Source organism: Danio rerio, chromosome 9 (genome assembly GCF_049306965.1).
Source record: "Danio rerio strain Tuebingen ecotype United States chromosome 9, GRCz12tu, whole genome shotgun sequence".
Taxonomy (NCBI): Eukaryota; Metazoa; Chordata; class Actinopteri; order Cypriniformes; family Danionidae; genus Danio; species Danio rerio.
The window spans coordinates 17,770,016-17,796,482 of record NC_133184.1 but is presented as its reverse complement, the minus strand read 5'-3'; the positions used below and the strand labels follow the sequence as shown (position 1 = coordinate 17,796,482).

At 35.9% G+C, this 26,467-nt stretch overlaps 1 protein-coding gene and 1 long non-coding RNA gene across 12 annotated transcripts in view; both read left to right on the top strand.

The window, feature by feature from the left end:
• Window positions 1-2,605: 2,605 nt before the first annotated feature.
• The window catches only part of myo1b (myosin IB), a 118,503-nt gene continuing 94,641 nt past the window's right edge, over window positions 2,606-26,467 (top strand). For all 11 annotated transcript variants that reach the window (XM_073912553.1, XM_073912551.1, XM_073912552.1 and 8 more), the window contains exons 1-2: window positions 2,606-2,772; window positions 23,529-23,669. In XM_073912553.1, coding sequence (XP_073768654.1) covers window positions 23,544-23,669 — 126 coding nt within the window. In that variant the 5' untranslated portion in view covers window positions 2,606-2,772; window positions 23,529-23,543. The remainder of the gene's footprint in view (window positions 2,773-23,528; window positions 23,670-26,467) is intronic.
• On the top strand, window positions 24,044-25,705 carry LOC141376096 (uncharacterized). The gene is made up of 2 exons (XR_012385254.1): window positions 24,044-24,294; window positions 24,367-25,705. It is a non-coding gene; the product is annotated as an uncharacterized lncRNA (long non-coding RNA).

Here is a 26,467-nt window from a genome sequence, read left to right as displayed (position 1 = left end):
ATAGGCACGGATATTGGTGGTACGTAATATTTTGTACCAAAATAAAAGTTCAAATGAATTGCGAATTTTAAGAAAAAAGTGAATGAATTATTTATTTATTTATTTATTTATTTATTTATTTATTTATTTATTTATTTATTTATTTATTTATTTATTTATTTTAGTTTTACTAATTCATAGATACCTGTCTATGGATACCTATAACCTGTGCATACAAATAGTTGGCTATATTTTTGCGTTTATTTTGGGGATAAAAAGCAGTCAACATATTTGAGAGGTTTCCGCACTCACTAATTAATTTAATTCTAAGCTCTAATTTACAAAAACTGGGATAATGTATTTTAAATATTTATGTAAAGCATTCAAAAGAGAACACTGAACCCTGCTCTTGGGCATTATAAGATTCAGAACAAGTGTAAGACAAACTTCATTTATTATTGTACTCAGTAGGACAATTGTTAAGAGGTTGATGTTCCAAATGTAGAAAACTGAGTTAGTGCCATAAAAGCTCTGAAAAAATTATTGTATATTTGCTCTTATTTAGGCTTTTTCACTTGTAACTGAAGATGATCAATCTACCACAGGCACAAATCACAGTACTACAGTTGTTTTTAAGTTAATTCTGCGCTTCTATAACTGGCTGGTTCGGATCAGCCTACAAATCGTACATTAGAAGGCTGATAATGTATACATACTTGTTGCTGTGGAGTATGCTAATATCTATGTGAGCTTTAATGTTTACTGATATTAAACTGTTGTCTAAAATTCCACAGGATGGTTATTTATTCATTTAATAACAGGATAACTTTAAGACTATATTGTCTTTATATGTACTCATTCCTTTTCTGTTCTGCTTTATTTGTGTTGTTTGTGAAGCATTCATTCATTTGTTTTCTTTTTGGCTTAGTCCCTTTATTAATCTGGGGTCACCACAGGGAATGAACCGCCAACTTATCCAGCATATGTTTTATGCAGCAAATGCCCATCACTGGGGAAACACACACACACATACACTACAAATAATTTAGCTTACCCAATTCATCAAAAGCGCATGTCTTTGGACTGTGGAGGAAACCGGAGCACGAGAAGAACATGCAAACTCCACACAGAAATGCCAACTGACCTAACCAAGGCTCGAATCAGCCATCTTCTTGCTGTGAGGTGATTGTGCTACCACTATGCCACTGTGGCTTCCTAAAAAAGTCATTCATTCTTTTTGGCTTAGTCCCTTTATTAATCTGGGGTTGCCACAGTGGAATGAACCACCAACTTATCCAGCACATGATTTATGCAGCGGATGCCCTTCCAGCTACAACTGATCTCTGGGAAACATCCATACACACTCATTCACACTCGTTCTCTACGGACAATTTAGCCTAACCAATTCACCTATACCACATGTCTTTGGGGAAACTGGAGCACCCTGAGGAAACCCTTGCAAATGCGGGGAGAACATGCAAACTCCATACAGGAGTGCCGAGGCTCGAACCAGTGACCTTCTTGCTGTGAGGTGACAGCACTACCTGCTGCGCTAACGCGTCGCCCTCCTTAACTAATATGTTTTATCAATAAATAAATATATGTAGATATGTTTTTCTTTTTCAAAACAGTTTAACAAAGGTATTTGTAGTATTACAAATGTAATCAACACAGAAATAATAAAATTGCATGCTGCGTTTTCAGGGTTAATGTTTTTTCATGCAATCATTTAGTTTGTTTGGTTTTATCTTTAGATTTTATTCAATTTAGATCACAGACAAAAAAGTATTTTAATAAATAATAACATATGGTGTGTCTGAACCAAGAGATTCTTTCTTTTTTTATCTGATCAATTTCTTTTGAGTTGTGAATAACCTAAAAATCTTTTGACAGTTTGAAACCTTTTATTCAGGTTTGGCAACAATAGTTTAAATATGTCCTCTATCTTTTCTGCAAATATATATTGCTGTCTCCATGTTTAATGAGAACTGTTTCTGACTTACTAAATTTCAAAAGATTGTTTTCTTGATTATTTTCTCAATTATATTTCTGCTTAGCTCATTTTTACTGTAAATTTTATAAGCATTTTTTGTTTACTTTTTAAACTATTTGTATCCTATTTGAATGACTACAAGAGGAAATTGTGTGACCACTGATTTAGAGATATAAAAGTTATTATTCAATTTATTGTTGACTATTAGGATGGTAGAAAAAAGAGACACTAAGATGTTTGTATAAATTAAACATTTTAAGCTTGCGTTTTTGAGGGTTAGACAAATAGGCATATCAGTTTTTTTTTTCAACATACTTTTTGTCACATATGTAGCCTACATAAAAATTTTACTTGAATTGTATATCAATCTTTGACATTCTAAAATAAGAAAACAAATAAAGGCCAATGAATTTAACCAGAACTTATACCTGTACAGAGTGCATTTCAATAGAATCTCCTAATTCAATGTGGGTAATGCAATTTAAAACATTAACGCACGATGGCACTATTACAATTATATTTGTGGTCACAAGAGTTGAGGCAGTTAGTTTGAAGGGACTGGACACGATGGGCGTTTTTCTGGGATAAGGTGATTATCGCTGTGGGACTGTAGTCACCACTCCCCATGTGCATGGAGCAGTAGTCAGTCTCGCTGTACGGTAGACGCGTCCCCACACTGCTCACGGGACGCACAGAGACAAAAGCGCCTAGTAGGGGATACCCGAACCACTCTCCCAATTGATCTAGATCGGTTTGCCCTCGGAAGTGGATTAAAAAGGACATTTTATTCAACGGCTGAGGCAAGTTTTGATTTCATTCATTTAATAGTTGAATCTTCTTTCCGGGTGAATGTTTGGGCTGCCAATTCGCCAATGGAGGGAAATCACAGTGCAGAAAACTTTTGTTTTGTTATGCATTTGGTTAACATTATTTTATTTACTTATAACAATGTGACTGGGAGTGTGAATTCTTTTTTATTTCAACGCGAACTTTCTCCCGGCAAATAACTGTATTGTTCCACAAAGGATGCGGGCGCATAAACGCAAATCGCGTACGGATGAAATGCCTTAACTTCGAATCAAAGCACAAGAAAACATATTTTAACCTATGTGTAAAGTTTGAAGTATCTGGAGTAACTTGGTGTGTAAATGGAAGGACTTGCGTCTCGATTTATAAGACTTTTCATGATTAGAACAATTGCCAAGCAACATAAACCAGAAACTTAAATGATGAAGCGTAGTCAGCAGCACAGTATTTGCATGCATGGTGGATGTAGCAGTACGCACACTTGGGCGTCTTATAGGTCTTAAAATTAAGCGGTAGAGACAAAGGAGCATCAAGTCTGCTAATTTGAGCTGGATCTAGCCCCAGCGTACTTAAGCCACTTTTCCACATTGCTCCCATGAAGTTGTCTGTGTCTTTAGGGCAAACGTCACCATTAGTATGGCTTCACTGCTATATGTTAGAAGTGTTAGAGCTGCAGTTGCTGACAATGTGCATATAAGTGTAGTGTCGTTTTTGTGACGCTGTACAACGTTAATGTTTTTTTCCATTAAAAGGGTTAGGTTTGGGATAAGTGTATACGTTAACAAAAACACAACACTTTACTGTGAGTTTAGGGTTATGGTAGGTGTCGACATTAATAGCACATCTTTGATGTTGGGGTAAGTGTACATATTAATAAAACACAATAGGTTAAACAACCAAACAAAATACCTCATCACAACCCACATTGAAAAATGTTATGGGTAATAATTGGTCTAATATATAAATAAAATTAAACATCAATTAAAAAAAAAAAAAAAAAAAAAAAATATATATATATATATATATATATATATATATATATATATATATATATATATTTATATATATATATATATATCATGCCTTGTTAATAAATATTGTACATAGGCAAATAAATCATGTTGACATATTTGGCTCATTCTTGAATTTACATCCGGTCCAGTAGGTGGCGATAATGGTCCTAATGAGTTAGTTGCCATTGAACAAAAAAAAAGAAGACAACTGATCCATCATTGACCATACTGTTAAGCTGCGTCCCAAATCGCATACTTATGCACTATTCTACGCCATTTTGTAGTATAAATAGTGTAAGTAGTGTGTTCACACTGAAAACTCTTAAAATAATAAGTGCACTTTAATTACCCGGATGATGCACTCATTCAGTCGCTAAAATGAAGTGTGGAATGATGGACACTTCAAGCACTCAACGACCGCAGGTTTGCTTACGTAGCGGAAGGGGCGGAGCTATCGGACGCACATGTTGGATAACTTTATTTATTTTGGATGGAGAGAGCAAAATTCTCCTACTAGAGTGATTATATTGCCTCCCGATGGTGAATGCGGCAATACTCACGATAGGTATTATTTGATAATTTGGTCATTTATTTCAATGATTTGGCAACTGTCAAACGTCATCAGGGAAACGGTTTGAATTTCCGTTTAGTAAAAAAACATTAGTGTGCCATTTGGGACGACACTACATACATGTACTATCCTGTTGAGTGTGTAAGTGCATAAGTACATAGTGCATGAGTGCATAGTGTATAGTGTGCCATTTGGGACGCAGCTTTAGTCCCTGGCTGTTTCTCAATATGCGTTCTTTAGCGGTCTTGCATTCTCGTGTTCTCGTGCAACGTCATCCTCAGCTGCCTAAGTTCAGTTCCAATACTCACGGCTGCAAGTACGGAGGACGTGTGAAATTTCCCGGATGTGATCTTGATATCGAGAACGCACTGATGCGGACTTGAGCACCGAACTCGCTCTGGAAGTCCCAGAAGTCATTACAACTGGAGGTGGGAAGCGCAGTATTTTATTTATATTTATTATTAAAGTTCGGAGATATCACTTATATACCTCAGGAGTTTCCCTAAATGAAACGGTGAAAGTAAACATTACATGAATATCTTAATAAAGGAATAAACACATTAAGGGTGTTTGTTTGATGAAATTCGTATTCATATTTGTTTTATTTATACTGTGCAGAGTATATTTATAATGTTTTTATGCAAAGTATATATTTTATATATATATATATTATGTATATATATTATGTATATATTTTGAAGAGGGGGGAAACAATAAATTGTTGTATGAGTGCTGTAATGTTTAAATAATTTCCATTTAAAACGCGTGAAGGTCACATGACCATCAGGAAGAACGCAGCACCCCATTTCTCAAAGGACGCATTCTCTGCCCTCGCGGTCTCCTGAGTTCGTTCTTCCGAGGACACCTGGCAAGACCGGTCTCCACAAGAATGCAAGTCCGTTCTCTGCGTTCTTGGAATTGAGAAACAGCCCCTGCCTAGGTTGTGTGGCAGGAATTGTGTGTCCTGAAATGTGTGGGTTTTAGGTCTGCTATATCTTGACAGCTAGTGACGAAGTATTATTCATCCTCTCTCAGTCTGTAAATCTCTATTCACTTACTATGACACACTAATATTTTAAGTTTACTCATTCATCTGCATGCGAAATTAACTTCACAACAGACAAAATTGCTTCAGTTCATTGTAAATATAGGCTGACATGGATTTTGTTGAGAGGTTATCTGTGCTGTATCTGCAGAGGATGGCTGATAAATGGCGTGGACTTGGGATGCACTCATACTATGCTATCCGAACCATGCATGGGCTCATTTTTCGGTTCATTTGACAAGTGTGAGTGCTCCGAATCAGGCCCAGACACGTGGTTCAGTGGCCCCGAGCATGATTTGGTTGGGCTTTGGCACGGTTTGCTTGTAGTGTGAGTTTACCTTCAGCAAACCTCCTAATACATTTAGCACAATGGCATTTATGGTAATTTATTATGAGCATCAAAAGTTTTTCGACAAAATATTTGACTGCATGTCAATGCATCCTAAACGACTAAAACAATATAATTAAAGCAAACTCCACTGTGTTGAGCGAGAGCACTTCTCTTCCTGTTTAACTGAACAGTCGCATCATTGATGACCCAAGCATGCTCCGGTTTGGAGGCGAAATGCTGTGTAAGTGCAGGCTGTCATGGGAGAGGAGGGGGGATAATCGTTTTCGGCACAGTTCAAGGCAACTGTACCTTGTGTGAGTACGCCCTCAGTGTCTGTGTCCATCAGATCATTCAGACGCGCGCCCAGCTTGGTAAGTTTCACATTAAGATACATGGATAAACATTAAAGGGCCATGTCACCTCCACTTTCGGTTAAAGTCTACTTTAGAATTTTTTCAAAAGATGCATGATTAATGGGCTCGGAGCTCCGCAAGCATCGTGCAGGAGTGGGCGTGGCCAGCAGGGGAGAAGGGGAGCGAACAACTGTTCATGTCAGTTAACTCACAAATTGAGACAAACCGTGATGAGACGCATGAGTTTATAGTTTACAAAGTTAAAATGCAAAGAAATAAACAGTAATTTAATGCCCTGCTACATTTGTTATTCGTAATTTCATGTACAGACAACCACAATTTATATCATTATAAAGATAATCGTGTTTATATAAACACTATAAATGAGGACTTCTCCCTCAATCCCCGGGTCTCATCTAAATGCAGACTCAGTGGAGCAGGTCTCCTGACCTGTCTATTTTAACCATTAGTCCTGCTGGTAATCGGAGGATTTAGGCATACACAGCAGAACGGCGATGTGTCTGAATGTGAATAAACTCCTGATACAAGACAACATCTGCTATTCTCCAATTCTCGTGCTGCTCTCCCGACAAAAATGCTTGCATCACACACACACAGCTTTGCTGTATGATTGGCCCTGATAGGATCGCCGGGAAAAACATGCAACAAACCCCGTGGATCATGGAAACAAACACATACGAGCCTTCATAAACGGCTACTGCGTGCCACGGGTCCGTGTCTCACAGCTTGAGCTTGGCACTGTCTGGCAGGTCTGCGTCTGCCTTGCCTTCAGAAAGCACGTGCTGTCATGCTCTCATGAATAATTAAGCAGCCGGCTCTTCTCATAGGATAAGAAAACTCCGCTTTGAATAATAATGAGAAACCTGACGCGTCATCATTGCACTTGCGGTACTTCGCTACGTCGCTGATTTTGATCCCTCCCCAAAAATCATTTTAAACCCGGAAGCTGAAATTAGCTGACAAAAGCTCAAAATTATCCAGTTTTCCCCACAATTAAAGCTGACAGGTGCTAACATTGTCTTAACTGATGCTCAACACACACAAATCTGTTAATATATAAAAAAAAGTTATCCAGGGTGTCCTGAACCTTTAAGAGCAATACACTAGATGCTGCTACCTTTAGGAGTTAATTATGTGTGATTTAAATACCATAAAGTTTCTATGAAGGGACCAGAATATCATTGGGACTTTTCGGACGTCGGTCTGTAAACAGAATTATAGGAAGAGTTAACAAATACTCAAAATGCATGGGATCCAACCTTGATGTCCACTGAGGATGTAGGCTACACTCAATAGCATACTTTTCCACCATGTAGTGGGAAAAAAAGTGATGTATGTGTATACATAGTCTAACAATTATACTGTTCTCATCACTTTCATTCACTTGTTACTTTTTGATGCATTTGTCAAAAGTTCAAGTAAAATTAAGTGCTTTTAAATAACAAAAATAGTATTAGTTAAGGTTATAAAAACCATACGAAAAAAAGTTTTATTGTTACATTTAGCTAAGTTAGTATTGGTAATGTTTTATAGGTTTTTTTAATGTTTATTATTTATTTTTCATTTTTACAAGTAATTGTTGGTGACCATCAATTAACAATAATGCAGACAAAATTGTATTATGCATCAAAAAATCATGGCAACGCCATAATAATAGCCTTGCAACTCAATAGCCTTGAGTTGTGAGCATTGGAAAATAATTGTAGGTAGTGATGGGTTAAATGATTAGCTGGAGAGAAAAAATTGTATTCACACAGAAAAAGTAAAATCATATTTGTTATTGTTAAATTAAATATTTAAAATAAATATTGCTGCCAAAAGAACCTACACTCTCAGTGAACTGGATTTATGGTCTATGAAAACTGCTCATGGCTAACAGTGGGGGAAAAAAAACTGTCATATTAGGTTTGCGGTAATGCATTTAATCAGCGTAATGTCGGTGACTATCTTCTTTAACTTGCAACTTTAACAGTCCCAAGATTCAGTATGATTTTTCTATAAATCATTCTTATCTGTTGTTATTAAACAAGTAGTTCACAAATACATTTCTCTAGCAGTAACCTTGTGGAAATGACAAGTACTGTATGTCATGCACTTTCTTTGCTCACCACACCTCTTGTTTAAGTCTACCCACTGAACGCCTACAAGTAGAGCACTCTTCTCTGGAAAGGTGCTTTGCAAACCATGATGAACAGATGTAAAGGCTGAAGAGAGTTGTTGACTTTTTAAGAGAGCTGGGTCTAACAGTCTTTAAAACATGAGTCACAAAACAACAAAGCATATTTTTTTGAGATGTTGACAGTCATATACGTGTCCCATGCTGCTAAAACACTATTAAGACACATATTTCACAAAAAAAGTTATTTTGAGCAAATTCTTTCTTCCGGTTTGAAACAAAATTTGAAGCTGCATCACGGCGATAAAATCCTTGCGTGTAATCTAGTGTGGAGAGTGGATGTCTGTACCGGTGAGTACATTGCAACGTCTCTGAGTGTGCATTAGGGCTCCAACTAACTATTATTTTAATAATCGATTAATCTGTCGATTTATTTATTTATTTTTTTGATTAATCGATTAATCAGATAAAAAAAGAAAAGCATTTATATTCAACCCTTTATTCAAAAAGGCTCATCCCTGAGCTGTTATAATAATAATAATAATAATAATAATAATAATAATAATAATAATAATAATAATAAAATAAAAAACTAACTAGTTTTGTCCTGTTTTCAATCCAAATATCTAAATGTATTTAATGAAGATACATACTTGACTCATAAAATAGCTTAAGAAATCACTTAACTTCAAAATTAAGTGATTGTTATCTTAAAACAAGCAAAATTATTTGCCAATGGGGTAAGAAAAATTATCTTAAGATATAATCTGTCATCAACTAACTGATATTCCAATTCACATAAATGTGTAAGTGATCGTGATCTATGACACGAGATGGACGTCTCCATGTTTACTTGCGGCCACTGGCTCATTCATAAAAAGCAGAACATGCAGGATTCAGCAGGTACATTCATAAGTTACTATCAAAATACATGCTAGTGAGTTGGTGGTAAACTAAGAGAAGCGTAGATTTACCTTTATAGTTACTTTCACTATTTGTAATGTGTATCTGATGAATAAAACACATGGACAATTTATATTTAAATGGATTGTTAGACTTCCTTGTGTGTTTTACAAACTCTAAATGTCTTGTTTTACTAGTTCTTGTGTGTATTTACATATCTAAAACATAAGTGAAGTATTGGGCGATTAAAACGCTGCATAATTTTGATAATATGACATGTTTTTTAGCGGAGTTAAGTTGGTTTTGTTTTTGAAAAGAAAAAAGAAAAAAAAAAAAGAAGCACTTTTCCGACGGTCCCTTACTGAGAGCTGAGCTCAGCGCAAGCTCTCTCTGGCTCAGCGCATATTGCAACTGCTTAAAAGAAGCAGTGGTCGTAATATCGAGCGAAAGTGATGTGTCTGAATGTGAACGAAATCCTGATAAAAGACAGCGTCCGCCATTCTCTAATTCTCGTGCTGCTCTCCCGACAAAAAATGCTAGCAGCACACACACAGCTTTGCTGTATAATCGGCCCTGACAGGATTGCAGGGAAAAAACATGCAAGAAACCCCGTGGATCATGGAAACAAATGCATATGAGCCTTCATGAACGGCTAAATACTGTGTCATGGGTCCGTCCGTGTCTGAAATTAGCTTACAAAAGCTCAAAATTATCCAGTTTTCCCCACAATTAAAGCTGACAGGTGCTAACATTGTCTTAACTGATGCTCAACACACCCAAATCTTTTAATATTTTAAAAAAAAGTTCTCCAGGGTGTCCTGAACCTTTAAAGCGCTCACATTAAGATCGCGTTAGATGCGTGTATGCGCTCTGCTGTCCGAGGCTGAGCGCAGCGCGCGCGCAAACACACGCACATGCTACCTGTCCGAGGCTAAGCGCGGCGCAAACACACACACAACAGCATGTGCTCTTTTGCGCTTTTAAAAATATGAATGATGCGCATCCTGTGCTGCAAGTTACATTACAGCACATGCTTTTAGTCATTTTCACGTGGATCTGAGCTTTGCAGAGGCAAAGAGTTTTCACACGTGTACAACTGGAAAGGAGGCGGTACGTGATGGAATAACCGTTTAACTCGATTAATGGTTTTTCATAATCATTAAAAGCCAAAATCGAAATCGGATTTTCGATTAATTGCACAGCCCTACGTTACACACAGTTCAGTCTCGCATCCTCTCCTTGTAAGTTCAGACTTCACAAGTTTGATATGGAAAACAAACTCACGAGGACCTGTCCAGTAAATCTTCAAAGGGAACAGTGCACTTTATAACCTCATTCGCATCATCCTGGCTACATTGTTTCACTTTCTCAATGAAAACATGATTTAAGGAACTGCCTATTTTCATTTTGATATTAACAACTTAACAGACAGCAGAAATGTTAAGCGTCGTGCTGCAAATATGAGCGTCATCTTCACTTTATGGATATTTATAACAAAACGGAGCCTATAACATAACTGCCTCCTTTCATTTTCAGTGAAATTGTGAAACACACCCTCTCTTTGCTAAATATCAGTTTTAATGATCGATAATGGCCATTTTAAAAGTATAACGTACAATAAGTTTATACTTTTATAGGAAATAAAAGCAAGCAAACAGTCAATATACAGAATGTAACGTTACGTAATTACATTAATTATTAACCTGAGAGCAAGTAATAGATTCAACAGACCAAAGTCAGGGAATATGTCGTTAGATAAAGAAAGCAAGATGAATGAACTAAAATGTTTAACAAATATAGTGAGATTTGATCCAGCGGGAGATGCTTGATGAGCAGTCTGAGCACAGCTCTCATCTGGGTAGATATGCTGCAGCGCATGCCAGAGTGTTTGTGTGTGTGGTCACATGATGTGCGTTTTCAGTGTTTTGGTGTGGACGAAGAGCTGTTTAGAAACGTTGGGTGAAACGCTAGTGTGGACGTGGATTGTTTTCATTCTTAAATGCCATTTTAAAACTAAAATGCACTAGTGTAAATGGGGCCTATAACTAGACTCTTTCAGCAGTTCCTCGCATCCAATATCTCGTTTGTCATGGAGGCATGCATGAAATGTTCCTGAATGAAAATGAAGGTGCTAACTGCAGTTAAAGTCGACAAAATAAGGTGGGGGGGGGGGGCAATGTTCACTTGTGCCTTCAAAGTCCTTGTGCTTATTACAACTTTTTAATTACAACTCAAAAATGTACCATAATGTATAAAGTTAAGTACATACAATTTTGAAATGAAAAGAAATAGTTTGGACCTTTAGCATGTACTGGGGCGGTGTGCAAGTGTGATGCTGCGTTCACAGCGTGAGTGATTTACATGTTTAGTCAATGCAAACGCGCGGATAGACTTCCTGCTGCACGATGCGCGCTAATGGCGCAAATTGTGCGAATGGAGCGATATGCACGAATTGAGCGTTTGACGCGCTTTCTGTGCTTTTGCTTAAGTTCGAAAGTTTGAACTTCAGCAGACATTCGCGCCGCGTTAACCAACCAAGAGCTTGCTCTTGTGGGGGCGTGATTGTGACGTACACCTGTCCTTGGTGTCCCGGGGGAAATCCTTCAGCCGACACCGACAAAAAGTTCATCAAACTGGGCTGGGCTCAGTCAGAAGTACCGCTGAAAGCCTCATTCATGTAGGTTAAGTTTCTGGAGAAGTTTATGAGCTCACAGAGCTGGATGCACCTCCGAAAGAATCTAGTGGACTCAGACACAGCCCTAAAAGTATCGACGCTGTTTTTCAGCCTTCATTAAGCACACAAAGTTATTTTCTCAATAAAATCCATGTTAGCCATTTAGCTATGAAGCTAGAGTCACCGGGCAGACAGAAGCCCTGCCCATCACATGAATCCACGTCTGTTCTGAAGTGAATTTGACGCGCGAATTAAGCGGATTTGACGTGCAAATGAAGCGAGTTTAAACAACTATTTGATTATCAATTCTTTTTTTCATTGCACATCTGCGTGCAAATGCATTGCTTCTAAACTCATGTTGATCACACACCATATGTAGGCTAGTCTATGAAGCTTACTATGAGAAAGACAAAGATGGTAATAAGATTAGGGAAGCACAATATTCGTCAAAACAAAAATAAGAATATTTTGCTGTAGCATTATTGTCTTCATCGTACACAAAATGGTTTCAATTCACAATCTTACAGTCACAGGCCTTAAAACAAAGCAAACAAGCAAATTAAAAATATATATCTCTATTAGTTTACTCTATTAAGGTTAAACTTCCACTCTATTAAAGTTAAACTTTGTAATGACTCCACAATGTTCTGAACTGTAGTTTATGGTCAGTTTCATTTAAATTACAAAATACAAAGTTCAGTCTAACGCAGCAGAGAAAGAAAAAAAAAGCTTTAACAGTCATGTATGTTATTTTTGTTTACATTACAATGTACAACTAAAACTAAAACAGTTAAATACTTTATGAATGCTTTATTTTGAATTTGTGAAACTACAACAGGTAGTAGTAAAGGATACTTTTTACTTGAGTACATGTTTGAGGCCTTGCTTTACTTTTACTTGAGTATATAATTGAAGTGATTACTTGAACTGAGTTTCTGTACTTCTATTTGAGTAAAGAAATTGTGTATTTTGCCATCTCTGCCTAGATGATATTTAAACTAACTTGTGATCACAAAACATTGACAGATCTTTAATTATCAGTAGTTTTAAGAGAACTAAAGTGAAACATTGCAGTCTTATGAGTATGACTATAATCCTTCCTTTGCTCTATCACTGAATATAGACTAAATGTAACGTAGGATGCAGTTAATGGAGGATGAAATTTATTTAAAGCACCTTTGTTGCCTTATGGTTGCTGCAGTTAAAATTGTTTGTTGCAAGGAATAGTAGTTTGGTTTTAATGTGATGCTTGCTTAAATCTGTTGTGGTAGTTGCATTTTAGTAAGTTGTTGATTGCGAATATCAAAGACATTGAATGGTATTATATCTTTATATGTTTATTTTTTAGCATATGTGAGATTTTATAGTAGCTTAACAGAAATTCATTTTTTTTTAATTGCTTATGCGGGGTGTTACAGACCAGCAATGAGCCCATCACACAAATAGTTGTTAGTTGAATTACAATTATTATTTAATGCTAAAGATTTCAGAGATGTGGTTCAGGGATGCATTCTAGTCTGCCAAACCTGGCTCCCATGGGATTGTGGAAAATCATTCCGAGGGTTTACTCTTGAAATGGTGCACTCACATAGTCGTGTTTCAGGTCACTGAGCATGCTTGCAAGTACTCACAAACAGCCACAATAGCTCTGCCTCATAGCTTCATTTGGAGCCCATCTGAAGTTGCCATCGCCAGCCATGTGTCTGGCTCTTTTTCAGCAGTCTGTACTCGATTAAACCCTGTTATGTTGTTAACTTGTTCCACTGGCATGACTAACTGTGGAGGTTGACGTTTTAGTTCTGCATTTGCAGATTTTTTTTAGCTTGAAGAAGGGCATAAATTCATTTGAAACTGAACTGATTTGTGTTTACTTATGAAACAGAAATTGAGGATCTGTTTGATCTGAGGTGTTTTAGTATACAGTAGGGTGTTACAGAAGGTAGGTTAAAAAAGGGACTTTCTGCTCTTCCTTGACTTTGAATGGAAAATCACACTTGGCTCACATCCAGGAATTTTAAATTATATATTATTGGTGTTGCACATAGAAATGTAGGGCAGCTGTAGAGCTTTGGGTGTGAGCCAGTTCAGAAAGTTGACAGCCGGTCAATCCAGAGAATTGATGCACATGGTGGCTTCATTTTAACATCAGTCATGTAACTCAAATACTACACCACTTAATCTGACAGATTCATGCCAAGTTTTAGAGAGCTAAACATCTTTGGTTATGCCTTTATTTGCTAATGCAAATCCAACTGCATCTAATTACGAGCAGGAAATCATGATATGAAAAACTGCTTTTGTTTAAAACAACAATTTCTTTGAAATGATGAAAATTGGATTTAGTGTTTAGCAGGGTTACAACAATATTGTTCATGTTCTTGATGTTATTTTCTTAAAAGGGAAGTATAATTCAACCAAATAGCCATTGCTGCCATATTTTATGTATATCTATGAAAACAACAAATATATATTTTTAAATTCATATTCACAATTGTTTGCATTTTTTGCCTAAAGAAAAGTTAAATCATATAGTTTAATTCAGCTTTTCATGTTTGTTAGTTCTATAAATGTAAATCTAAGTTGCTACATCATGCTACATCATCGTCCTCTTGGGTCAATGTATCTTTTGGTCATTGGATATTCATTTTGGAAACAGATATTGAAAAACTAGCCATTTTTAAAAAAAAAAATTTGTTTTAATTTAACAGCGAATATTGAAATATGAGTCGTTTTTCTTTTTCATGGTGAAAAACGGAAAAGCAAAATTCAAAAATGATTTAATTTTCATTTTTACCTTAAATGACAAAAATAAAATCACCAAAAAACAAAGAAAATAAAGGCTTGTTTTTTTATATTCCAAAACCAGATAGGCCGACTTATTCACGCTGAGGCAATGCTGCCACACACATGTTAGCCTACTATAGGCTATTCATTTTTTCCACTTAATAATTTTATAAAAGGTATTTCTTGTGATAGCAAGATTTTGTATATGTATAATTATAGTAATATTTATATAATTATTTTATTATTATTTTTTTTTTACAAAGCAGCATTTTAAATGGAACAACATTTTATTTGATGATGATGATGAGATATATATATATATATATATATATATATATATATATATATATATATATATATATATATATATATATATATATATATATATATATATAAAACGGTACACAAACGGTACACAAAAATCATGGTTCGGTTCGATACGATACAGTGGTGTCATGGTTCGGTATGTTTTCGATACAGCAAAAAAGAAAAAAGCCAGATTTCTCTGATTTAATTTTTAATTTATTACAAGTAACATCATGAAAGTATGATCCTGTTTTTTCTTTTACTTTAAACAGTGATAGAGCTGTTTTATACACAAAACCAAAAAGCTGCTTATAAAAAAAAAAAAAAAAAAAAAAAATATATATATATATATATATATATTTGGGAGACCCCTGGATGTCTGGGATTATATTAACGTTACTAGCCATTTTGCGAGCTAGTGTAGTGCGTGCCTGGAGTAGTGTTTGGAGGTTGTCTCTTTTGTGTTGGGGGTCCAGGGTTGCTGTCATGAGCAGCCATGCTGACAAAGAAGCTAGCAAGATTGCTATTGAGTGCATGCTTTAAAAAAGTGATATTCAGAATTCAAAAGCGATGGTCTAATGTTTAAAGGGTCACGAAACACCAAAACACATTTTTTGAGCTGTTGACAGTCGTATATGTGTCCCACACTGCTAAAAACACTATTAGGGCACATATATCTCGATAAAAAGTGAAAATTGGTTATTTTTGCGTTATTTCAAGCAAATTCATTCATGTATTCCAGCATGTAGACTGGACGTCTGTACCTAGGTGTACCTACGTCTCCGAGTGTGCTGCATTAATGCATGAGTAAGGCTTGGTTCAAACCAATCAGCGCGCTCTATTGTGCAACTTAATATTCATTAATGTTACAGTGTTCAGACGGCAGAGAGACGCCACTTTGTGTTGGCAAAACAAGCATGCAGTGTTGCTTTCATAATTTGCTTCAGTCAAGTTTTGTTTTTATTTTCTCTCTGTGAGAGCGCAGCTGGAGCCACGCGTGGATTACACGAGTACGCGACGCGACGCGCAACAACAATAACTTACCTAAATATCTCTTTTGTCACGAGGGGCATGAACGAATTCCCTGAATGAAAGTGCCAAACTGCAGTTAAAGTCCACCATTTAATAATTTGGCAAATAATTCGATTACAGATGTCCATGTTAACACAGTCACACTGTGTGTGTGTGTGTGTGTGTGTGTGTGTGTGTGTGTGTGTGTGTGTGTGTGTGTGTGTGTGTGTGTGTGTGTGTGTGTGTGTGTGTGTGTGTGTGTGTGTGTGTGTGTGTGTGTGTGTGTTTGTGTGTGTGTGTTGACTCTGAAACTCAACACGTGGTCAAATCGACATTCCCACACCATCCCTCTTTTGCTCCTCTGACACTCCCCCCCTGAACAGAGCTGGACACGCACACTTTTCTGGCTTTTTCCAAAGTATAGGTGTGAAAACACCCTGCTGAAACGAGGGGGTTTCATGGCCCTTTAACATGACAGCGGGGAAGGCAGCATGTTGTCTGTCACATTATTGGGATGCCATGTTGAGCGTCGAAAACATTATATTTTGTACTTATTCCCTTTTTATTTTTTTAGATGCAAGTCTGAATTGAATTGTTTGGTTTGTAATGCGCACCGAACGGAAATTCTCGTACCGAACGGTTTAATACAAATACGCGTATCGTTAAACCCTTATTATATATATATTTTTTGCATTGCTTTACTAAATAGTTTTCTGAAAATAAAGTTTATTGTTAGTATCACTTCCACTTCAGCAGTGACAGTAACATTGGACATTCATTTTGAATCACTGCGCACATTTCAACAAGTCATCTCTTCGCATTATAGTTTGAAATTAAAATAAACATAATTAATTTAATCTGAAAGATGTTCAGCCTGTATCAAAAACACTGTCATAAACTAAAATGGACAACATAAAAGAAAACTTTGCTACGGTTGAGAATGAGCTTTATGACTGCCATTGTCTTCACCCCATATACAGCATGTTCTATTGCCTAATATAACCTATCATCATATATAAAATAAAAATGGACTTCTTTTTTTCTGTCATTCAATGTGTTTTTGGTTAATATTAATCAATACATTATATCTTTGAGCAAAAGCAGCGCTGCAAAATAGACCCTCAGAACAGCTGGTGCCAAATAGCACATTGGCAGCATTGCGTCACCATGGTCTCCATGAATTAGTCAGCCTATCTGGAACGCAAGCCTTTATTTGTTTTTATTTTTTTGGTGATTTTATTTTTTGTTATTCGATTTTGTTATCATTAAAAAAATTAAAATTAAATAATTTTTGAAATTTGCTTCTGTTTTTCACCATGAAAAAGAAAAATGCCGAGTATTTCAATATTCACTTTTGAATTTTAAAACGAGAATAAAAAAAACTGCTATTTTTTTTTTTTTTTTCAATATCTATTTCTAAAATGAAAATCCAATGACCAAAAGATACACTGACCCTCCTGACATGTTATTCTGGTCTCCCTGTATAAATTGAACAATATAAATTGTCCATTTGTGCAATGTATGTACAGCAAAAAAATTCAAAGAGATCCCTTGACAACAGTTCAGCAGACATCATATTGAGAGCACCATGCATTTGAATTAAACAAATACAAACAAGTAAATTAATGCTAGAAGGTTTTTTTTGCCAAAGTCTATGTAAAAACTAATGATTTTAGGTGCTAAAAATCATGAATAAAAGAAAAACGAAAGCATAATGTTAAAAAAAAAAAAAAAAACACTGGCTTTCTGTGATGGTAATGTTTATTGGCTAATAATTCGCCTTTCCAGAGCAGCTGGTATTTAGTTAGACTAACGGATTTTGCCAGGAGTTGCTATGCAGCATGGTGAGCAAACCCTGGAATTATTCTCTTAACACAGGAACCACTGGTTGTGTCTATGGTCTCTCTATGTCTCGTTTGAACTTTAGTCTTTGGTGGCCTCCTCTGTTCTTTTTCACAGGTTACTGATCATATCCCGGCTGCTAGGCTACACTTGTTGCCAAGACACAAATTGAGCTAGAGATTGAGATAACTAGTTACTTGACAGCAAAGATAATGCAAAACACAAAAAGTATATTTATTGTTCTCGGATGCTGGCTGGGATAACTCTGATTTATTAGCAGTCAGGATAATTTACTATAGGTAAAGCTAAATATACTGCAAATCAATCAGTGCATTTTAATGGTATGGGTTATTGTTTAGAATGCAGGGGGAGGAAGTAAATATGGGGTTTGAGGGGAAATTGTATGATAAAAAATAATATTTTATAAAATATATATTTCACTGTAAATGTAAATATATTTGCTGAATGTTCATGAGAACACTATAATAAAAATAAATACAACTAAGTCTGTTTTCTGTTTAATAAATTTTTTGGGTTTGTCCCTTGTTGTGTGTTTTTCACATTTTAATGTTTTAGATTATGTTTTAAATTTAAACAATAGTCGAAGGTAATACAAAGAAAACACTTCATGCTGGTTTGAAATGCAGTTTTTATTAATTAAGGGAAATCAAAATCCAAAACTACATAGCTCTGTGTGGAAAAAGTGCCCCCTAAATCTAATAAGTTGTTGGTCCACCCTTAGCAGCAACAACTGCAATAGATAACAAAATCAATAACTTGCAATGAGTTTTTTATTGCGCTGTGAAAGAAATTTGGGCCCCTTCATCTTTACAGAGTCATAATTCCGCCACATTCGAAAGTTTTGGAGCATAAACCACCTTTTAAAGGTCATGCCACAACATCTCAATTGGATTCAGGTCAGGACTTTGGTTAAGCCACTGCAAAGTCTTCATTTTGTTTAGTTTTTTTGTTCAGCCATTTAGAAGTGGACTTGTTGGTGTGGTTTGGATTAGGACTGAAACTTATAACTGAATTATCAAAATGAAATGATTACAAAATGAATATTGATTAAAATTGTTGTAATCTAGATATTGTTTTAAAAAGAATAATTTAATGCATCACTTCTTGTCTGCATAACGTGTGGTATAACCTGCTGGACAGGTAAAACAGAACAGTTTGATGACGGCGAGGTTTATCAACAGGTCAAGCAAAAAAGTAACCGAGTGAAGGAAAAATGGAACAATGTCAGAGAAAACGAGAGAAATTATTCCAAGCATAAATCGCAATGAAAAGCACCGTCAGGAACAGCAGACGAGAAACTCCAATAAAAAAATTTTCTTATTATAAATCAGTAAATTTAACACAGTGTTTTTTGTCCAGCCTGAGACCCACTTTATATTGTGTCTTAATCAGGAAGCGAAGATCATGAATTTTTTTAACAAGGTGCTTGAACTGCCTTATTTGAAATTAAAAGTTAACGTGCACATAACAAAATGTGTCAGTTTGGCTGATGGTCATATGTCTGCTATCGATAATAGCCAGCCGTGCTTTAATCCATGTAAGCACCAGTACACATCAAGTTAACAACAAACAACTAATTCAGATGAAACCCAACTGTGTCACCTTGCGCTGACTTGTGTCTGGTCTCATCTGGAACAAAAAGCTGCCCAGGAACACACCAAACTAACAGCTGCTGACTGAAATGAAAGTAAGCATTCTGCGCCTGCGGGGGAGGACGTGTTTTTCCGCACTGCAAGTGGCAGAATCTTTATTCTTGGTCACAAAAGGAACAGGAACTTTCATTATGCTCATGAAAAGCATAACCTAAGCAGCGTTTAGTTCCATTATCACCATAATTATCACTCATCACAGAGGGATTCGCTTATGCAAATATGTCTGATAATCTAATAATTAATATTGTTAGAAATTTAAGAAAATTACAGCCGACATCTTTCCTTCCTGACTTGATTTGTTTACTTGCTTTGTCACTTCAAGGTCACATTTGCGCTCCGATTCATTCCTGAATAACCAATCTAGGGCCAATGCGATCCGATTGTAATCCAACGAGAGGCAATGTGTGGAACACACCAAACCAACTAGCCTGACTGATGCTCACTGACTGACAAAGCTCAACTGCCAACCATCGGCTTGGTGTGTCCCAGCCCAAAGGCTAACTCTAACTTACAGTCAAATGTAATATTATATAACCTTTCTTTGTTCCGTGGTGTGTTTCGTGTTATGCAGCAGTCACATTAGAGTTTGAGCTTGCGAAATTTTGTCAGACTGTGCTGCAAAAAGGGGCAATATTAAACGATGATTAGACCTTTTAAAAAGCAAGCAATTGGTCCATATTTAAAATTTTGTCATGTTTTAATCCTCGATTGGTCTCCCGCTGCAAGTGATGCGATTGCGATGTGATCGCAAGTGATACAATTTATAATCCAAATCTCACTTGATGGTACAACATATTTTCAAAATAGCTGAAAATGCTAAATCATGAAGCTTTAAAAAGTTTTTATAAACTTTTCCTGACTGTTAGATCTCAGTTAATTCCTTTCTCATTTCTTTTTCTTTTGATCTTGCCATGATGTCTAGCTTTTGATCCAACCTGAGACAACCTGCGCATCACTAGTTTACTTCAAGCGGCAACCTCCCGCTCTCCCTCGTGAAGCAAATATGGAAGTAACTGAAACTGCAATTCATCAAAATTCCGCTAGTCCTCGCTCCATGTAGAGCAGATTTCTATCGAAAATGGGCAACTTTACAGCAGAAAAAAGGTGTTTAACGCCTGGTGCAAAAAACGATTTTGGATCATATAGCTAATGTTACCCTTCATGACATCTGTGAGGGGGGTAAAAAATTTGTTAACACTTCCGTATCTTTTAAATTAGGTTATATTAAATTTGCATACTTAGGGCGTGGCCACTTGAGGGACAGCTAGGTCTCGCTGGTCGCTGTCACTTCACCAGCTAATTCCGGCTGATTAGCTGCTGATCTCGGCATATAGATTGTATTTTTGTTTTGTTTTATGTGGCTTTACATAGTCAGGTCCCAGGAATTATTTCTTACATTTATCAGATGTTATGCCATGCTGTGTTCAGCTAATTGTGCTTACAAACCACTTACGTGGCCTCCATTTTCCAGGTGATTGAAATTATATACTTATATACCATATCAATAAATGTATTTGTTTTATTTAATATAATTTATCATTTATATTTTTCTTTAGAACTGTAAAGCACTCCAGTATCTGAAAGATTGATTAGGTGTAGGCTTTAAAACTGAAATGCTGTCATACAGTGTTATGCCTGGATTTCATAAATAGCCTAGCATTTACTAACACAGCCTATATCTGAAGTATTTGGATGTAATTTGTGTTTTCCTCTTATAAAAAAATGTCATAAGAACAATGTTTGGTGGCTCAATGTATAACAACAGCATTTACAACAGCCAAGCACATGTGGTCAGAACAAATGAGTCGCAGGTAATGAAGTTTTAAGCATTTCTCCGATAGAAAAGCCAGTCTAAGCAAAATGCTAGCAGGCATCTGTAGCTCCGCTCACTCTCTGTCTCTTTGCCCTTGTTTGGTATGCCTGATGACGTGCATAGGTTCAGAAACCTATGAGTGACATCATAGATACTTGGTCCATATCTTACAGTCTATGGTTTACTTGTGCTATCTTTGACTAATATTTCAATTAGTTTGATCTGAAACATTAAAGTGTGAGAAAAATGCAAATAAAATTCTAAATCTGTATGAGTTAAACACAGTAGGAGGTATTCTACATTAAACTCTGGGTGAAATAAACATTTGTTTAGTTTAATATAGGATATGGCAATAAGGATGGACATAGATTCCTTCAGCCACGTCATTTCAAGATTTGCAGTTAGCTCCGACCTCTTAATCCTTTGTTTACATTAAACATATTAAGTCTACCATGGTGCATGTTTATGTTATCAACAAACCACAACTTTATATTTTGTGCACTTTATTTGTGACCTGTTTCTTTGCTAGTGTTTGCACTGTGGCAAGGACTTGTGGTGCAGGGAGCTTTGTCTTTTGAATAGAGGACATGCTGGGCGTGGAAATGTTAGCTTTTATTGAGGGAGCTTTTTATGCTGAGCATCACGTTTTGTCATTGCACATTTGTTTGAACAGCGCATAGGGGTTTTAGGGACACAGTAAAGCCTGGTATCAAGGCCCTGAATGCAATTGACACCTGGATTAGTGACCAGAGAAGGGAAGAATTGCCTCCCCTTGCAGTTTAACTGTGAAAGGACAATTCGATGTTACATGATGGGTTTGCTGAAAGGGTCCCTATTATTCAAAATCAACCTTTGATTTTGTACACAGCCATATTACTCAGTAGAAACAAATTAGGTCTTTTTTAAATCTTAAAATTAAATCAAGATCCAAATCCCAGTGAATTTTTTAGGCCCACCTCACTGCACCGAGACATAGCAGAGAGTGTGGTTTTTCCCACCCACAAAATAGTTTGACAGGTGTATATAACCAAGAGTCAGTTTTAACTCCTAGTATATGCTCAAGGCAGAATTGGCAAGTAAGAAAATACCTCAAGAAAAAAAAGCTCTACCTCAAGCAAGTTTTTAAAACTGAATTTTCTTAACAAAGAAAAGACACTAACATCACTACGTAGTTTATAACAGCTCTAATCTTTACAATGCATATCAGTACACCTAGAAACATGGACATTTTAATCGCACAACAGGAGTCCCAGTTTTGTTTATGTTAAATCATGTTTATTTTGTTCAATATCATTTTGATTCTTCATAAAGCAGCATATTTTTGCATTCCTATTTGCCACGAATAGGCATGCAAAAAACAGTGCAACATGTCAAAAGCATGTGCATTTGTGTGTACGGCAAATTTTGTAATGCCATTTGTGTCTGACTCATTCATAGTATCAGAAAGGCTGAATAAACTCCAACAACTACATTAAAATAACCATTCAGAAACTTCCAGTCTTACATTTTCCCTCTGACCCAAACATTGACATTTTTCAATAGGGTATAATAAATGATCGATGGGTAATTTGAGCTGAAACTTTGCAGACACATTTTGGAGACACCAAAGTCTTTTAAAGCAAACATTTGCATTGTTTATTTCTAAAGTTCACTATGTTTAGTGAGAAATTAGCAAAAATTCGATGGCTCCCCTATTAGATGTCTTGGGAGTATATGTGGGTCATCTGCAGTGGAAAGACTTTTATTATATAATTCCCAGTGGAATGTCTTGTGTCCATGGTGTCCTGTATAAAACTGAAAATGCCGATCTTGAAAAGTGCTATTTTGCAAGTACTTAATGTATTTGCATGTTATTAGTTTAGAAGTACAAGAAGCTGATAATGAGGTATTATCAATAACAGGTTTCAGCATAATTGCAACCAACTTTATTAGAAGGACATTGCAGGGAAAGTAGGAATAGAAGTGTAAAATAATCTAAAAAAGGCTGAACTGATCTTTAAAAATAACAATAATGATTGGTGTTTTAATAAAGTAAAAGCTGGATTATACTTCCATACTTTAAGTTTTTATATAATTTTTGGTTTGTTTAATGTCTATAGTTATACAATTTAATTTTGTCTACACAGTTTTAGTTATTTAAATATTTAAACCAAACAGAAAAGATGAATGCAAAGCAAGCCATTGTCAGTATGGATTGCATTTCTTTTGTATGTTGAACACTAATACGCTTACACCATTGTTAAAGCCTACAAAACTCATTATCTAATATTTGATTGTCTTGGTTTTTCTGCAGGGGTGTTGTTCAGCGATGGAGGTGAAAACATCACTGCTCGACAATATGATAGGGGTAGGGGACATGGTCCTCCTAGAGCCCTTGTCAGAAGAGTCATTCATTGAGAATCTAAAAAAGCGATTCGATCACAATGAGATCTATGTAAGTATTTGCTTAAAATCAATTTATCTTTATTTGGATGTGTTCTTATTTTAATGCGTCACTGCTCCAGACAGTCAAATAACATCAAATGTGATTAAAAGTGTGGTTTAGTCTGAAAGTGTTCCCACTGCACAGATAAATTAAGAATAATGAAGAAATCATTGGAAGATAGTGTGTACTCTCAGTGTTCTGTCCTGCTTTTTTTCCCTGCCAATAGGTCTTGAAAACATTTGCAAACCAAACAACAGTTCAATTTAATTCATCTTTATTTCTATAGCGCTTTTACAATGTAGATTGTGTCAAAGCAGCTTCACATAGAAGATTATAGTAAATTCAGTAGTTCAGTTCAGTGTGGTTTAATTTTCACTGCTGAAAGTTTAAACACTAAAAAGCAAATCCTTTGCACTGCTCCACAAGTCCTGAACCATGCAAGCCAGTGGCGACATCAGTGAGGAACAAACTTCACAAATTGACAAAAGTGAAGAAAAAAACCTTAAAAGAAACCATGCTCAGTTAGGCACGACCATTTCTCCTCTGGCCAAACTTTTTATGCAGAGCTGCAGCCTAGGCACCGAAAGCTGGAGAACGCTGGACATCCATTGTGGAGAAGCTGCAGGTGGGAGAGGTCACCGGCTGGTGTACAGGCTGGCTTCTCACAATCAATGTAAAGACTTATCTGTCACTGTTGGTCTTACAGGAATCAGTTTCATGCTCTCCACTCCTCCATGACCACTACGTCGTCTGCTCAGGATACAGCCTGGTCCAGGATTATGGAAACCTCGAGAGTAATAAAAGCAAACTAACATAAGTGCAGATGCCATTCTAATTATAATGTCTTTTGTTAAGTGTTCCCGGCTCCGGTTGCCCTAAATAATGCAGACTAACAATCCTTTAGAGGATTTGGATTTTTTTTAAAAAAATGTGTTTCATGTGTATGCTAATAATGCAAAGAGATGTGTCTTTAATCTAGTTTTAAACAACCAACCCCAGTCATAATATGCCTACATGCAAAATACAAAAATACAGTCTCCAACTTCTTCTTGCACACATAAGCACAGTTGTTTTTTAAATGTTTGTCTGACATCAAAATGGGCTCAATTTTGAAATTTTAAAGAGAAATTACCCATTCAATTCTTGTCCTCATTGGCCTCCATTCCTACCTACAGTCTTAAAAATATATATTTTTTTATCTGCTTCTTTTAAAAGACACATTCTGTGCAGGTTGAGGGTGAGTAACTGATGACAATTGTAATTGTGTAAATCCTCCCTTTAAACCAAAACAGAAGTCCATCATTATCCAAATTTAGACATTCTCTTGGAGTCTTATTATTTACTTTAACTGTGTGTCATCTAGCCAATTTTTCATATCAAATTTCAAGTGCATTTCTGCATTAGTTGCTATGGGTCTTGATAATTTGCATTCAGTATCATGAAATGGCAAGATTAAGTGACATGGCTGAATGGCACGTTTGCATTTTGTGTAGCACATTTAGGTGGAACGCACTTAATTATTAGTCCAGAAATAAAATACATTTAATTAAATTAGTTTAATATCAAGTTATCAGTGTCTTATAGCTGCAAGTTCGTAATACAAATTATTTTCTATATTTAATGTGTATCCTTGAATCACAGACAATGATGGTGACCAAAATTTAAATTTTTTAGGCCAAAGTGTGTGTATTTTTCTTTTTTCCACTTCTTGCAAATTGGTAACTTTAACTTAACATAGTGTGTTGGAAAATTATTCTAGTCTATAATAAACTGTAATAATTTACTTGCTTTTTTTAGTCTTCATAGAGCTCTTGTTTTCCTTAGAACAACAGTTTACCGAGCTCCAAAAAAATCATAAATGCGGTTCATATTTTCTATGAAGATTCATCAAAGGTTTTGCATTCAAAAGAACAAAATGAGTATGGAATGACATGATGAGTAAATACTACAGAGAAAAAAAAGTTTTAACCTTACTAGTGGTTCTTCAACAATATTTTATTAAAAGTATCCACCCTCCATTTAATTTGAAAAAAATAAAAAATAAATAGTCACAGTCTGTCATATTGCGTTCTTTCCCTGACACTAACTTTACAATAAATATCATACAGTCAAATGTCTTCTTATCTAATCGATGGCTTGTCAGAAACATCTATGAATGGTCCAGTTTAGATAAAGCAGACATTATGAAACAAAGGTCTTTGCATTTATTGCTATCTTTAGACTTTGCTCTGTATACTTGGAACAAAGGAACAAATGCATTTATGGGAATAAGTGTAAAAAGGTGTGTGGCCTAATGTTTAGAGATTCAGACTCGTAACCCAAAGGCCTTAGGTTCAATTCTTGACTGAATCGATGCCCTCTTCCATCATTAATACAAGACTCAGATGAGACACTTGAGAAAGGCTTGAGCAACCCCAAAGTTCTTACTGCTGCCTATTGCTTCAGATTTGTTTTCTGTGTGTATGTGTGTGCATGCATGTGTTCAAGGTGGGAGAAAATATTGATACACCTTTAGCATGCAAGCTACTACAATAAAGATAGCAGCTTTGTAGAAAGGGGCATACAACATTTGACACGATTTCATTAAAATGTTGCTTAGTTTTTGTTTGCTCGACAATCCTATTTTTCACTTTAGAAACAAAACTGATGTGTGATAAACAAATAAATATTTCTGTTTAGTTAAAACAGATGTTGCCACATTTTCCCTTTAAATACAAAATCTGAAGTTGGCAAAAGGTAATAATTTTGCAATATATTGCAGAATATAGCAGTATATTTAAAATTGCAATAATTTTGTATTGTGTTGA